We start from the raw sequence: 15,293 nt of genomic DNA on the forward strand, positions 1-15,293 counted from the left end.
AAGGGCACTCGGCGAGCCTTGCACTCCACGAAGTCGTCCACAATGCTCCCTGTGTCCAATTTGTTCTTAAATTTTCAGTTGATAACTTGACCAATCCACTCAGTCTATTGTCCTTGTGCTCCTCAGATAGTTTTTGATTTGTTTTAGTTTGGGGAATGAGCGCTCAGCGCTGGCGACGGTGACGGGAAGAGTCAGAAACTGTTGGCAAGTGATTGATGATGACGCACGATTTCTTTGGCAGTTGAAGAGGCAGCATGTATTACCCAGCATGCAATTGGAGGCGATTCACTCGTACGTCTGCATGTAACATTAACTGTGAGCGTGCAAATAAACAACTACTCATGCAACACGTTTCAAAATTATTTGATTAATTTAATGGTTTTACGTTATGGACCTATAGTAGGGCAGCCCTTCTGCCATTTGCTCCAATGCCAGATGGCCAATCCGTCACCGGGTAAGGAGCAGGGTGGTATTTAAGATGGAGCCAGGAACAAGTGGATGATTAAGGCAGGTGTTGAGAAGCAGCGTGCCTTAGTCCAGGCATGTCCTGATCCAAGCCCAGAACAAGACGGCTGAACATCGAAGCCACAAAGAGGTTTCGATGTTCAGCCGTGCAAGAGGCGGGAACTGGACCAAGGCCTGGACCAGGGCAGGGTTCATTTCCTGATCCAGGCCCAGGTCCCTGCCTTGGTCCAGTTCCCACCTCTTGCACGGCTGAACATCGAAACCTCTGAGTGGCTTCGATGTTCAGCCGTCAGCGCCAACACCCGGTATCCTGTCATTCAACGCCAAAACATCTGTCTCTTTGTCTCTGTCGCTCTTTGTCTCAGTCTCTTTGTTTTTCTTCCTGTTTTCTCACTCTGTCTATTCTGAATGCCTGTGTGTGTTGGTTTTGTGCAATTAAAATGAAATGCCAAGCTCACCCCTTCACTGCGATGCCCCTGGCACCGAGTGCAGAAAAGGGTTTTTCTGAGCTGTTTTCATCACCTTGTGATTGGAGCAGATGAGTGAGGTTCCATGTCGGGATGGGTCTGCGTGGGTGTATGTCAACAGGCTGCAAATGAGACTCAAAATAACACCCTTTCATCTCATTTGGGGAATTTAATGAGATAGGGACGGATAGAAGAAGATAGAGAGAGGGAGCGAGAGAGGGAGAGAGATGGGGAGAGAGAAGTAGAGAGACACAAATGGAGTTTAAGGCACTGGAAAACGATTCCTTATGCAACATGTTTTAGACTTTTTAAGATTTGGCTCTCTTTTTTATTTCCCTCTCTCTTTCTAAGGAGTACACGGAACATATCCCCCCGCAATTTGGTTAATCTGTATAACTAGCACTATATTAGTATCAAGAACAGAATAAGGGTTGGCCTTATGAACCGCCAAAGTTCTTCTTGGAGAGCTGACATTAGTCCTGAAGAAGTCCTGGAGGTTTAGAAGAAAAGCCTCCGGTCCTTTGAGTGAAGGAGGCGGAAATCGACTTCACACTCTTCACTCCAGTACTTAAAGCTTCGGTGAGGTTGAGATCATTTGATTGTGGAGGCCATGGAAGGCAGTTGACCCCATCCCGGTGTTAATAAACCCGCTTTTGAATTCCTGACTGAAGTGTATGAGAGCATTGTCTTCCTGGAACGTGGAAAATGGGAGCATTACAAGGGAGCGGTGATTGCACCACGAGGTGCACCTGGTCTTGTAAAATGTCTCAATACTCCTTGGCTGTACGACCATGCAGAACAGTTATTGGAGCCAGTGGTTCTCACGAGAGAGGGCTGCCGGTAGCATTACAGATCCCCCGCCTTGTTTACAGTTGCCAGCAGACATTGTAAGGTGAGGAATCCTCTGGCTTTCTTAAGGTAAACCCGTGTGGATGCCGGGAATGGGGTGAAAGATGACTCATCAGACCATATTACAGTTTTCCAGTGCCCATGGGTCCACGTTTGGAGCTCCTTGTGGAAGGTTTGTGTTTTGGCCTTGGATACAAGCTGTTTCCAAATGGAAGCCCTGAGTTTTAAAGCAGTTAGAATCATTGTCTCCATTAACAGCGGTGTTGGAAAGTAAGAACACAGCCTTCATATTAAACATTTATGTCAAACCCGATATGTTCGTTGCCTGGGATGAAAAGGGGTTTTGTTTGGGTCGAGATAAACAAAGGGCCTCATCGACCGAGGGAGACACAATGGTGGAAAAAACAATCGGTGACCTGCAAAGCGTCTGGATTGTTTTCCGCGTTATTAAAGACTCATCCGGTCGCGTGGCGTTGTAACGCCGTCTTGAATCGTGATGGATGAGGTCCGTCAGGAGGAATCAGCGACCCGTCTCGGTAATGGCAGAGCGGCTCCGCGCCTCCTGCTGCACCAGGCAGCGTCGTATGGGTGTTTCCACCGAGTGCGCTCTGCATTTCGGCCAAGAAGTAGTAGTTTTGCTCGAAACCGGCGTTTGGCATGGAGCGTTCGCTAATCAGGACCAGGAGGACGACACTGCTTCACTGCTGCTCGTGCTCGGGGAAGCACAGAGATCAGCGCCTACAACTCGTCACCTCTGCCCCTCTGATGCCTCGTTCCCTCCGTTCGATCTCTCTCTCTCCGTCTCGTCTTTATCTACTTCATCTGCTCTGTTTGTCTGCTCCATTCCTCTTCTTTACCTTCCTCCTTCTGTCTCACTTTCTCTCTCTTCATTCTTTGCTTCCCAACCTCCTGTCTGGTTTCTCTTTCCTAGTATTCCTGACCTCCCTCCTGCTCTCTCCTTCTCTTTTTCTCTCTCTCTCTCTCTCTCATCCCTCACTTGGGTTTTTCTCTCCCTCCCTCCATTCTTTACCTCCCTACTGCTCTCGCTCTCTCCTTCCTCGCTCTCCTGACTGCTGTCTATTTTCCTTTCATCTCTTCTCTCTTTATCTCTCCCTCCTCTGTCTCTCTCCCTTCTTAACTCCCTCCTGCTACCGCTCTCTATTCTCTCTCTCTACCCCCTCTCTCTCTCTCGCCTTTTCCTCCTCCCTCCCTCCCTTCCTCCCTGCCTCCCTCCTGCTCTCTTTCAAGACAATTCATTTTAAATTATTTCTCCCCTGCTCTCTCTCTCTCACTCCCTCACTCCCTCTTTCTTCCTCCCCCCTGCCTCCCTCCTGCTCTCTTTCACGACAATTCAATTCATTTTAAATAATTTCTCTCTCTCGCTCTCTCTCTCTCTCTCTCTCTCTCTCTCTCTCTCTCAGGTGTCCCTCAGCCCACAGTGACCTGGCAGATGAAGGGCAGGCAGTTGGATGCGGCTGTGACCTCGTTGACCTCTGGTTCTCTGTGGCTGAGCAACGTCTCTCTGCAGAGCCAGGGCACGTACTCGTGCACGGCCAGCAACCCCATCGGGAAGTCCACCGCCTCCACCGTGCTGCACGTGCACAGTGAGTTCCCCGAACACACACACACACACACACACGCACACACACACACACACACACACATGCACGCACGCACGCACACACACACACACACGCACACACACTACTGCTGTACATGTATCTCTATACATGTAATATTCTCTATTTGTGAGGCGTGTAGGTTTTTTATTGCACGTCACTGCACCAAGACAACTTCAGTGCATGGAACGTCATCCATGACAATAACGTTTTTGGGATTAATTTTCTTAATGGGGTCGTGGTGGGAAGATGAGGGGTGGAGGTGGAGGGGGGTGGTATCATTGCCAAATTTATGAGGCTTGGTCAATTCAGAGCTTAACAAATGGCAGACCTTTCTCGTTCTCTGCTATTGGATGCTTTACAGAGCAGCCATATTTAAAATTATTATATTGATTATTGATGTTTCATTCATCAAAAATAAACGAATGAAAAAGGAGTACGCCCAGTATTTTGGTAATCTGGGTCATTGTAGGAGTTTCCACGCTTGGGCCTCAGGAGGATGTAGAAGGTTGGAACAGTCGTCAGCAAAGCCTTCAATGACAATCAGGAACATCTGCAGATTCCCACATTTACAGAAGGTTTTTATTTTTATTTTAATAAGACAAATAGATGCAGGGAGGGTTAGAAAGGGTTGTGCAGGTTGGTTCAGAGGAAAAAAGGACAGAAGGCCTTGAAGATCCTCCCGAGATGGTGAGAGTCCAGTGGATCCTGAACAGATGGAGCTTTGGGCTCCTGATGGAGATGGGGCGGGACTGACGTAGTCTATACTCAGGGTTATTATTCTGTTGCTCAAGCAGTTTCGTGCAAGGTTCAAATTACTCCGCCCCCTCCCAGCCCATGTCTGAGATGGTTAGAAATACAACCATAATAGCACATTTCAGAGTTATGTCAGCTGATTTGCAGACAGATTTCTTCTTCGCCGGAACTAATTGTTTTTGCAATTGTGTGTTTACCCGCCCATCAGCGCCCAGCGTCTCATTCTGATGAGAACGGATTGAATTTAAATCTATTTTATATACAAATAATCTCGGAGAATTTAAATTGTTAACAGCAGCGATGGTTTGCACGGCATCACACCTGCTGCCGCGCTCACACTCCATTCCATTCTACTGGCGTCTCCAAAGAACGGCATCGCAATTGTTTTTACGCCTGTCCTTTTAATTTCCCTGCACAGTCATTGACTGTGTGTTTGTGTGTGTGTGTGTGTGTGTGTGTGTGTGTGTCTGTGTGTGTGTGTGTGTACACGTGCACGTGCAGGCAAGCTCCTTGGCTCGGGCTTGGCAGTGTCGACCCCCCAGGAGTTGAACCGTCGGAGGGTTCTGATGGCGTCACGCAGCGGAACCAGCATGATCATCAGACCTGGAGACATCTTACGTATAGGTACACACACACGCACACACACACACACACACACACACACACACGCACACACACACACACACACACACACACACACACACACACACACACACACACACACACACACACACACACAAAGTAGTAATAACAGTGCAGTACCTCAGTGGTAATAACCCTATAATACATATATTGTAATAATTGTAATATTGTAATGTGTAACAGTGTTACAAGTCAGTAACTATGTAATATACAAATAGTAGTAACAGTGTAATAACTGAGTAGTTTTAAGTGTAATTATTTACTACTAAATCTGTCTCTACGCAGGCTGTCCAGTGCTTTCTGACCACAGAAGCCCAGTCCGCTGGGACTTCCAGAACCAGACCCTGAAGGACTCCTCAGGGCCGAGCCGGCACCAGGGCCCTGCCCCGGGCCCTGCCCCGGGCCCTGCCCCGGGCCCTGCCCCGGGCCCCGCCCCGGTCCCCGCCCCGGGCCCCGCCCCGGGCCCCGCCCAGGTCCTGCAGTACCAAACGCTGGTGCGAGGCCGCGTCCTGGAGGTCAACACACTGCAGGGAAAGTTTTCCGGACGGTATCGATGCCGCACGGTGCTGAACAGCACCAGGAAGACGCTCTCTGCCTGGATCTATGTGCACGCAGAGGGTGAGTTAGTGAGTGTGTGAAACAATAGATAGATAGATAGATAGATAGATAGATAGATAGATAGATAGATGACATCAAAAAACCTTCACTCGACCCCACTCAAGTAGAAAACTATCGGCCAGTCTCACTCCTCCCATTCCTTTCCAAAACCATAGAGAGAGCGGTCTCTAGACAGGTAACAGAATACCTGTCAAAAAACAACCTTCTCGATACACTTCAATCCGGCTTCGAAAGTGGTCACTCCACCGAAACAGCCCTGTTGTCTGTGACAGAGGCTGTAAAAACTGCTAGAGCTGCTGCCAAATCCTCGGTTCTCATTCTGCTTGACTTACCAGCTGCTTTTGACACTGTCAACCACAGCATACTCCTGTCCATACTCTCAAGTATGGGCATAACGGGCAGTGCACTTTCCTGGTTCGAATCTTACCTCACTGGGCGCTCGTTCAGTGTGACATGGCGAGGCCAGCTGTCTGTGCCTCACAACCTCACCACAGGGGTGCCCCAAGGCTCGGTGCTGGGACCCCTCCTCTTTGCCATATACAGCACCTCACTGGGCCCCATCATCCGCTCACATGGCTTTTCATATCACTGCTATGCGGATGATACTCAACTCTATCTGTCCTTCCTGCCCGACGACCCTACTGTCTCGACGCGGATCTCGGATTGTCTCGCTGACATATCCACATGGATGAAGGATTATCATCTTCAACTAAACATGGCGAAAACGGAACTACTGGTCTTCCTGGCAAAGCAAGGTATTTATCACAACATTGATATTAAAATTGACTCTCTATCTCTTGTTCCTACCAAGGCTGGGAGGAATCTTGGTGTCATTATTGATGACCAACTGACATTCTCGACCATGTTGCCACCGTCTCCCAGTCCTGCCGCTTCGCACAATTCAACATCCGAAAAGTCAGTCTGTACCTGACCCAATATGCCACTCACCTGCTGGTACAAACCTTGGTGATGTCCCGTCTCGACTACTGCAACGCCCTCTTAACAAGCTTGCCGGCCCGTGCGGTGAAGCCACTGCAGATGATACAGAATGCGGTGGCGCGACTGGTGTTCAACCAGCCAAAGAGGGCACATGTCACTCCGCTGCTCATCGAGCTCCACTGGTTAGCTGTAGCCGCTTGGTTACCTGTAGCCGCTTGGTTACCTGTAGCCGCTAGCATCAAGTTCAAGTCTCTGATGCTGGCCTAGAGAGTGATTGTCGGGAATGCCCTACTTAAATGCTCTTGTACAAGCACATGTTGCCCCCCGGATGCTCCGCTCATTAAATGAGCGTCGCCTGTCTCTGCCGGCCGTACAACCAAGGCAATCCAGGTTATTCTCATTTGTAGTTCCACGTTGGTGGAACGAGCTGCCAAAAACGACCAGAGCAGGGACCTCCCTCTCTGTCTTTAAGAAGCACTTGAAGACCCAGCTCTTCAGAGAGCACCTCCTCTCCTAACTTACAAGTACTTAGCACTACTTAGCAGTATTTATTGTTACACTAATGTCTCTGTCGCAATGTAGCTTCAATGTTATTCTCCCTTGTAAGTCGCTTTGGATAAAAGCGTCTGATAAATGACTAAATGTAAATGTAAATGTAAATGTACATGGTAAGAATTGGTGCTGTACAGACAATTAGCATTAAAATGCTAATTGTCTGAAAACTGTTTCTACACAAATAGCCAATTCAAATCAAAATGAAAAATTGCAAAATATAGGAAAATACATACAAAAAATTAAATATATACAAAATGTGATTCTGCACACAAAAATGACAATATACGTAAAATTTACAATAAACCAATCAACAGTTTACATTCTGACAAAAGTAGGAGAGTATTCATTATAAATTCAAAATCTGTATATAATAGGGTGAAAAACAAATACGTTTTAAGTCTCAACCACAACTTTGCCGTTAAAAATAACATTTTGAGGGGAACGGAGGCCCCCCCGCCGCAGCACAGGGCCCGTGTTGTGCACCGTCATCCGTTTTCATCCTCACATCCCACTTGACCTCCTCTCCTTGTTCCTAATTAGCCCAGGCACACGCACGTGACGACCGCCGTCCTCTCAGCCCCGACGGGTTTATGGGGTGTGGACACAGCTGGAAGCCATCGCCCACTCCAATTAGTCATTGGTACCACTTCACCCCCCAAAACGATCCGTCACACACTGAAGTGTTTGTGCGTCAGACCAGAGAGCCCGTGCCCGCTGACAGGCGACTCATGGCTATTATTAACAGTGATTATGAGAAGATGGCAGCAATTTTTATTTTTTTGGGGGTCGAAAAAGTGGCCAGTGGAGTTGAGAGAGAGAGTTTAAAGAGAGGAGAAGAAGTTCTGACATTCTCTCCGACCGATGCGTTAAGTTAGACTGAAATATTGAAAGGCCGAAATCTTCCAACCTCACTTATTACTTTACCCATCATGCATTGTGTTCTGTCTCTTCACTATGGAAAAGACTTGATGTATTAAAGGTAGAAACAGGTATTCCTATTAATCTTTTTTTTATAAATACGGCCCCTTGTTCGGTTTCTATCAGACAATCGTATTTTCTGATTCTCATGATGTCGTCACATACACTTATTTACATGCATCCAATCAGATCACAGCATCAATTTAGGAGGCCAATCCCACACTGGGAAGCCACACCCACTTGCTGAACTCTTACCTGTAGATGGTGGGCACGATTGGACTTTGGCTCATGAATATTAATTAAGTTTAGGCCACGCCCCTACATAGAATTTTATGGATAAAACAGAAATATAGGTATAATATAGGAAAAATATAATATAGAAAATCAGTATTTTTAATTTACCGGTATTGCTTTCAAGTGCTGTGCACAAAAATAAAGCTAAGATTTGACTTTTAGAGAGCCTCGCTGTTCTCCTCTATTCGGAACAAGCGCCTGGGTGGAGGACAGGGTTCAAAATGGAGCAGGAGTTAGCGGCAGGGAAAGAAAAATCAAGCATGAAAAAGACGGGAGGAGAGAAAGGATTTGCGGGGGAGCTCTGGGTAAAGGCTTACAACTGTAAGTGTGGGAGACTCCACCCACGGATGCGGGTTCAGAGGGAGATGGAGACCCTCGGGGCAGTGAGGTGCCAACGGGGCCTTTTCTTTTTTCAAAGGATAAACAAAAAGACCCGCTGGCCAAAACCTGAACATAAAGCAAAGTTTGTGGTAATCAGAGTCCGGGTCCGTGTGCCTCGCGATCTGGTCCGCAGCGATGCGTCTCCTGCACTGTGCGATACCCTCTTCCCACCCACCGTGCCGCGGTGGGAAGAGGCCAGCGCAGTCACCTGCAGACCGTGGCTTCACCACGCCCCCTCGTCTGCCACAGTCAGGTAAATCTCTGCAAAAATAAACAAATTTCTCAGTCAAACAGAGATTTCCCCCTCTGGTTTGAGCCTCACTCCATCCACTGCACAGTTTAGAAAAAGTGGGTGTTGGAGTGATTGGGATGGGCGTGGCTAATTGTAATTAATGGGCGTGGTTTTACCATCACCTTCCCCTCAATGCTGGGTAGTGGGTGGGGATTGGACTGCCCTTGTTTTTTTCCTTGTATTGTTTTAACTCGGAACATAGAGAGACAGTTAAACTGCTGATTTATGTCAGAATCCGCCCTGCACGCTTTGTGCTGATTCCAACCAGTAGGTGGGACTTGATGTTAAGAAATGTTAATAGTATGACCAGGATTTCATACTATTTCATCAGAGAACAGTCATATATTTCACTTTACAGCTCAGCTCTTTTCTAGGGTGCTGTACCTTTTTTAACTACTGCTAAATTAATTCACTGCCAAGTTTAAACACTGGTTAAATTAAATAACTGCTGAATTGAACCCCTAAGTCAAACAGCTGCTAAACCTGTACAATTCTGCGGCCCCTCAGGCAGCGCCATGAGCTGCCAAACTGAGTCTGAGCCCAAAAAACCCTCCGCACGACGTGAAAGACAGAGAGTTCTGCAGGTCACACGGTGTTTGTAATGAGACTGTGATGACGAGCCAAGTGTCAACACCTTCCAGATACCATCACGCAACTCCTTCAGACATCAGGCTTCATGTGGGCTCTCTTGGCTTCATCGGAGGCAATTACCATATAGTGTTAACACCTCTACTTTGATATTTAATAATTAACATTTGTCTTGTTAGGGCACCGCTCCCATGTTGTTTAAGTTGGGAGTAACGAATAGCTTTAATTTAAATAAATCAATCATTTAGCTTAATTAATCAGTCTAAGAAGGGATTGAAGCTCTGGATTAACCTCTTAAGGAACAGAAACAGACAAACTCCTTTCCAATAAATGAATTTGTTTTATCATGCTAATCTGCTTGAATAAATGAAATAGTTGGAAACATGAAAATGAAAATAAAATAAATGATGGAGAAAAAAAAATGAATGCGGGATTTTTAAAAGCTGAAATTCTTTAGCTCAGGAACAAAAGTGAGGTAGGAAGTTATGACTCATTTAAATAATAAAATGAGGAACGCACATAGGGGCTGTCAACTTACTCAAAATATCATTCATTTTATTCAACATCACCCCTCTTCATTCTGAAGCAGAACTGGAAGCCTTTCGCCTTTCGGATTGTCAAGTCGTGGGGGAGAGTTTTGGCGGCGCTCCGGAGCTCTCGTGGGCCGAGTGAAGTACCCAGGTGGTCCTGTGTGCTCGTCTCGTCCACCGGCGTCATTCACGTCGCGTGGGAGTTAGCGGGCGGTGGTTTGGACGGCGGTTCCCAGGCGGACCAGGACAGTTGGCCGGTGTGGGGACTTTCGGAGGAGGCTTGTTTCAAGGGCCGGGATTTCACTCTCACAGAGACGGTCCGCCCAAACTGATGTGACTCTCTGACGACTTCTGGGTTGAGGGCGATGACTTCTGGGTGCTTCTCTCAACGCGATTGTGCGTCGAATCAAATGAATCTGACCACACTAACTTAATCACTTTGGCTTGAATCCTTCGTGATCAGTTGAGAAACAAAAAAAGGAAAAATAATGTAACTTTGCAAAACCGCAAGGTTTTGTGATAAAATATAAAGAAAGAAGGCTTGTTAAGTAAAACGTTAACTGCATGCGAAATTTACAAAACAAAACTTAAACAAAACAAAAGAAAATTTCAAATAAAATAAAAAGAAACTTCATAAATGCGAGTCAGGAACCAGCCTGAAGGCTCAGTGGTTGAGTGCTTCTTTTAATCACTTCGAGTGAAGAAGGGTTTGTGTATATCGCTCCCTCAAAATGGCGGAGGAGACAGATTTTTGGGTTACTCCTTTCTTTTAAATGGCTAATTCTTTCCAACTAGGGAATGTAATTTTTATGCACTCAAAAGTCACATCTTCAGAGAACACTATGTTCAAACCAATTCATGATCTCACAACATAAACTCTTGTGATAATGATTACATACAATCAAATAAAAATAAAATGAAACACATGGTCCAGGCATTAGTCATCTTTAACAACCATACTCTCAGTAACAAAACATTTGTGACTAATTAACTATTAACTAACTAACTAACTTAACTATTAAGATGATTTCTAATTACTAACTATAAAAACATTATTCAAACACTCATAATAAAAGGCATAAATCATCATCTTTAATCTGATTATATCGCAACCTTGGTTGTCGCAGTTACTCCCGTCGGCCACTGAATTAATACATTTGAAATGAGGTTGTGTAACTTTGCCAATTAACCTCCTACCGGGATGGAAGTTTTCATTTTCCATAGAAACATCTGCAAAAATAATGTTATTTCAATACTGATGAATTTGACATTGGTTCATATTGATTCAGACCGCTTAACAGAAGAGGGATTCATGTTGGGTTCTCTCCTTCCGGACATATCTTGGAGACATGGGGAGGAGGGGGGGGGGGTCATGGGGGGTCTGCCTTGATCAGGTGGGAAAAGGGAAGAGTGAGAATGGGCTTTGATGATCCAGTCTTGGCCTGAAATAACACACAGCCAAATGGTTGTCTGGATCTTCTCCCAATTAGCATTTCCATTGTTTGGAAATGCAGACAAGTGTTACAGATCCTGTGATCTCAGCGGGTTTCGTTAACACCTTCTGTGAATCTCTGAGGAGAAAAAAGTCCAGGGAAGGCAGTCCTGTAGATCTGCTACAACCATCTTTGCCTTTCCAAACCTCCATGTTGGGGATTAGGACTATACAAAACAGCTCTGTTCCAACCTGCTGGGGAATCATTTTATTGGGATACATTTACATATACGAGGAATTAATTTCATGTTGAAGATCTGTGTGTTTCTCTACAGACAATTAACATGAACAAAAAGCTAAACAGTCTGCAAAATAAAATATTTAATAATGAAATAAAATAGAATAAAATGTTCAATAATAAAATGAAAAAATTGCCAAATATACACAAATTACCAAACAAAGAAACATGTTATTGAAAAAGTTAAACAATATAAAAATTCCAAATGTGATTCTATGCACAGTATAAATTATTGGTATGTGTATATGGGGTTAAAATTATAAGTGATTGCAGTGGCCTGTCTGCTTACTAAAGCTTAATCTGGGTACAGTAGGTATTTTTCAAAATAATTAAAAATATATATTTTTTATTATTTCATGATTTCACATCTGTGTGTGTGTGCGTGTGTGTGTGTGTGTGTGTGTGTGTGTGTGTGTGTGTGTGTGTGTGTGTGTGTGTGTGTGTGTGTGCGTGCAGAGTTTGTGTGGCGCTTAACAAACTGGACTGCCTGCAGCGCCTCCTGTGGCGACAGAGGAACTCGCTTTCGCAGGGCGCGTTGTGTCGGTCTGGATGGGAGGGAGGCGGACCTCGCTGCCTGCAACCACCTGCCCAGACCCCCCACCACCCCAACGGCCTGCAACGTGCTCAACTGCCCCCCTAGGTACACGCCCCAAAAACACTGCTAACACGCCTGGAACCCAAAACTAACCCACGATCACATGAAACGTATGCACACTTAAGACACAACAAATGCATGGTAAATCACATTACATTGCATACATCACATTAAATAAAATTACTTTTGATACACATTTTAAATCACAAAATTGTTTGCACTTTAAACACTTTACACTTTAAACACTTAAATTAGAATCTGAATCCAAGAATTGTATTTAAAAATGTATTTGTTTGACTATAACATTAGTTTAAGCTTTGTAGATTCATTACTTGCAGTTTACACGCAAGACAGTGATGCACTACCCACCAAAAGTGCTGGTACTGCTTGATCTGTGGCAATGGTCTGAAGTATGGGCTCAGGTGTTCTTGCCTGTTGAAGCTTTGCACCAGCACTGAGCCATCCTGTTTCCCCACTAGCTGAGGGATGTTGATTGTTTTTACTGTGCTGTTTTGAACAACTGCTGCAATTTCAGCAGAAGTGTTCACCCTCGTCTTTCTGAAACTCTGCTTGATAAGTCCAAAGCCCCAGTCTGTTGAAAACTTGGTGTGCCCTGCTATCAGGAAGTGTAGATCCATGCGATGGTGCAGCTTATGCACTGTACGCCAAGCACAGTACCAAAGCATGAACTCTTTTTTGTTCTGTCCACTACAGTTGTCACAGTGAAAGTTTACCTTGGTCTCCTTAAGACCATACACTTGGAAGAAGTGGGGCAGGTAACTTATCACAGCATTGCCGCTTTGCTGGATGACATACCTTCGTCCAACCATTAGTTGGCTTGCTGTGGTATTTCCTCACAGCAGACAACAAAAGGGCGACACTTTAGAGGAGTCAAGAAATACATTGGGCCTGGCTAAAAGGGATCTGATGGATAATGAACCTGAAAAGAATAATGAAGGCCTTAAGAAAAAATGTGAACATCAGAAAATGTGCAAAAGCAGTGTTTGATCTGTCAGGTTCTGGAATGTAGTGGGCGTGTGGGGTACTTAGCACCATTGACTGCCTTCAGCCTAGGAATGTTAATAGTTGACCAACCCATATTTAATTTCTGATGTAGCCTTTGTCAACCCCTTTCATGTAAATCCCTCTACGATGAATAGCCAAAGTTGACATCACTTCTTTAGACAGTGTACTAACCTGTTGAGCGAAATCAAAACTGTAATGCATCTTGATGTGGTTGCTTCCAGGTTGCCAATTCTGTTAATAAAATTGTGAAAATACATCACATTTGGCAGGAAATATGCACATCAATATGTTAGCTTGAGATGAAGGCTTATGGCACCGTTGTGATAAGATTATAATTATCTGTGAATAAAGAGAAACTAGGCTCTGCCTCGGTCTCCTCCGGTGGTTCTTGAAAATATTCCATTTCATCATCGCGTTCAGGTTGAAATGTTCTCCAAGTCCGGGATAATGCAGATTCAGATTCAGCATCGCTGTCCTTCTTGGCGTCGCTGTCGGAAAACTGATGATTATCACGGAAGATGTAGTCCAGAACAAGCTACTTACACTGACTTGGATCAATCGCACTGGTCAGATTAAGGTCCGAGATATGATTTAGAGCTTCCTCCACCCGCTTCTCGTAATCCATAACAACACAGATATGAACGTTTTCACAGACAAGTGGAACCGAGGAATCCTGGTGCTGCCCTTTAAACATCTGTTTACAGAAGTGACATCAGCTTTTTTCTTCTTCGTGGATGAAGGGAACTGTGTTTCCTTATGTAATCTAATGGGAATATTTAACTTGACGGTTTAACATTTATTTACTATTTATATATCAAACTCGGTTTCGAAAATACCCTGAGAGATAAAAAAACAAACAAAAAAAACCACAAACGAACAAATCATATTTTCCTTCCGGAAAGGTTTTTCCAACGTATTTGGTGGCTCCTAGTGATTTTAGAAATGCGCGAGATACAGTTCTTAAAGTTGATGTGTTGAAAGCAGGAAAAATGGGCCTGGTAAGGATCCGAGCCACTTTGACAAGGAGCACATTGTGATGCTGGACGACTGGGTCAGAGCATCTCCACAAGCACAGGTCTTGTGGCTGTTCCCGCTGTGCAGTGGTTACTACCAAAAGTGTCCAAGGAAGGACGACCGGAGAACCGGCGACAGGGTCCTGGGGCCCAAGATGCACGTGGGGAGTGAAGTCTAGCTCGTCTGGTTCAATCCCACAGAAGAGCTACTGTAGCACAAAGTGGTGAAACAGTGAATGTTGCTATGATAGAAAGGTGTAGAACACACAGTGCATGGCAGCTTGCTGCGTATGGGAGCTCACAGTGTCCATGCTGACCCCTGTCCACCCCTGAAAGCACGTAAACTGTACAGTTTATATACTGTATATACAAGTCCAGTATATATATATACAGTATATACTATATATATGTATTTATATGGGAGAAACGAGTGTCAGCTAATGGCAGCCATTGTCAGCTTGGGTCTTCCTACACACACACTCACCTCCCCGTACTGATTCAAACAAAATGGCTGAAGGGTTAAACGTGGTTCGGCTTGTGATTAAATTCTGTGAGAGCAACTCGATCAGCAGAAGTGAAGACACAGCAAAATCTCACATCTGAACCCCCCCAACCCCCAACCCCCCTGCCTCTCCTGCCCTGTTCTCTGAGCCCCCCACGCACACACCCCCCACGCCCGACATCCATCAGGTCCCCGCTGAACCTCTGTGGACGCCCAGCCGTCCTCCCGTCAGGTGGATCCTGAGGCTCAGGCGATTGGAGAGAGGGATGGTTCTATCACTCCATCCCACATGGGGGCGTCACTGTCAGGGGGGCAGGCTGAGGTGATGTCATATCAGTGCAATGGCCAGATATTTTAAGAATGTGGCGTTAATCTCATGGGCCACGTCCTAGTTGGTGAGAACATAGATATTTATATTTACTTATCTAGTGTTTATGATTGTAAAAGTTCACTTTCATCTCACAGACCATAATAGATTAGATTCAACTAATTGTCATTGCACAGAGTACAAGTA

General features: G+C 45.3%; 1 protein-coding gene across 2 annotated transcripts in view; it reads left to right on the forward strand.

Annotated features, from left to right (window-relative positions):
* Positions 1-15,293, forward strand: part of adamtsl3 (ADAMTS-like 3) — a 169,396-nt gene that overhangs the window by 147,062 nt on the left and 7,041 nt on the right. For both annotated transcript variants that reach the window (XM_079997512.1, XM_079997513.1), the window contains 4 exons: positions 3,203-3,385; positions 4,658-4,780; positions 5,084-5,416; positions 12,100-12,283. In XM_079997512.1, coding sequence (XP_079853638.1) covers positions 3,203-3,385; positions 4,658-4,780; positions 5,084-5,416; positions 12,100-12,283 — 823 coding nt within the window. The remainder of the gene's footprint in view (positions 1-3,202; positions 3,386-4,657; positions 4,781-5,083; positions 5,417-12,099; positions 12,284-15,293) is intronic.

This window comes from Zeus faber (genome assembly GCF_960531495.2).
Source record: "Zeus faber genome assembly, chromosome: 3".
In the NCBI taxonomy this organism is placed as follows: domain Eukaryota; kingdom Metazoa; phylum Chordata; class Actinopteri; order Zeiformes; family Zeidae; genus Zeus; species Zeus faber.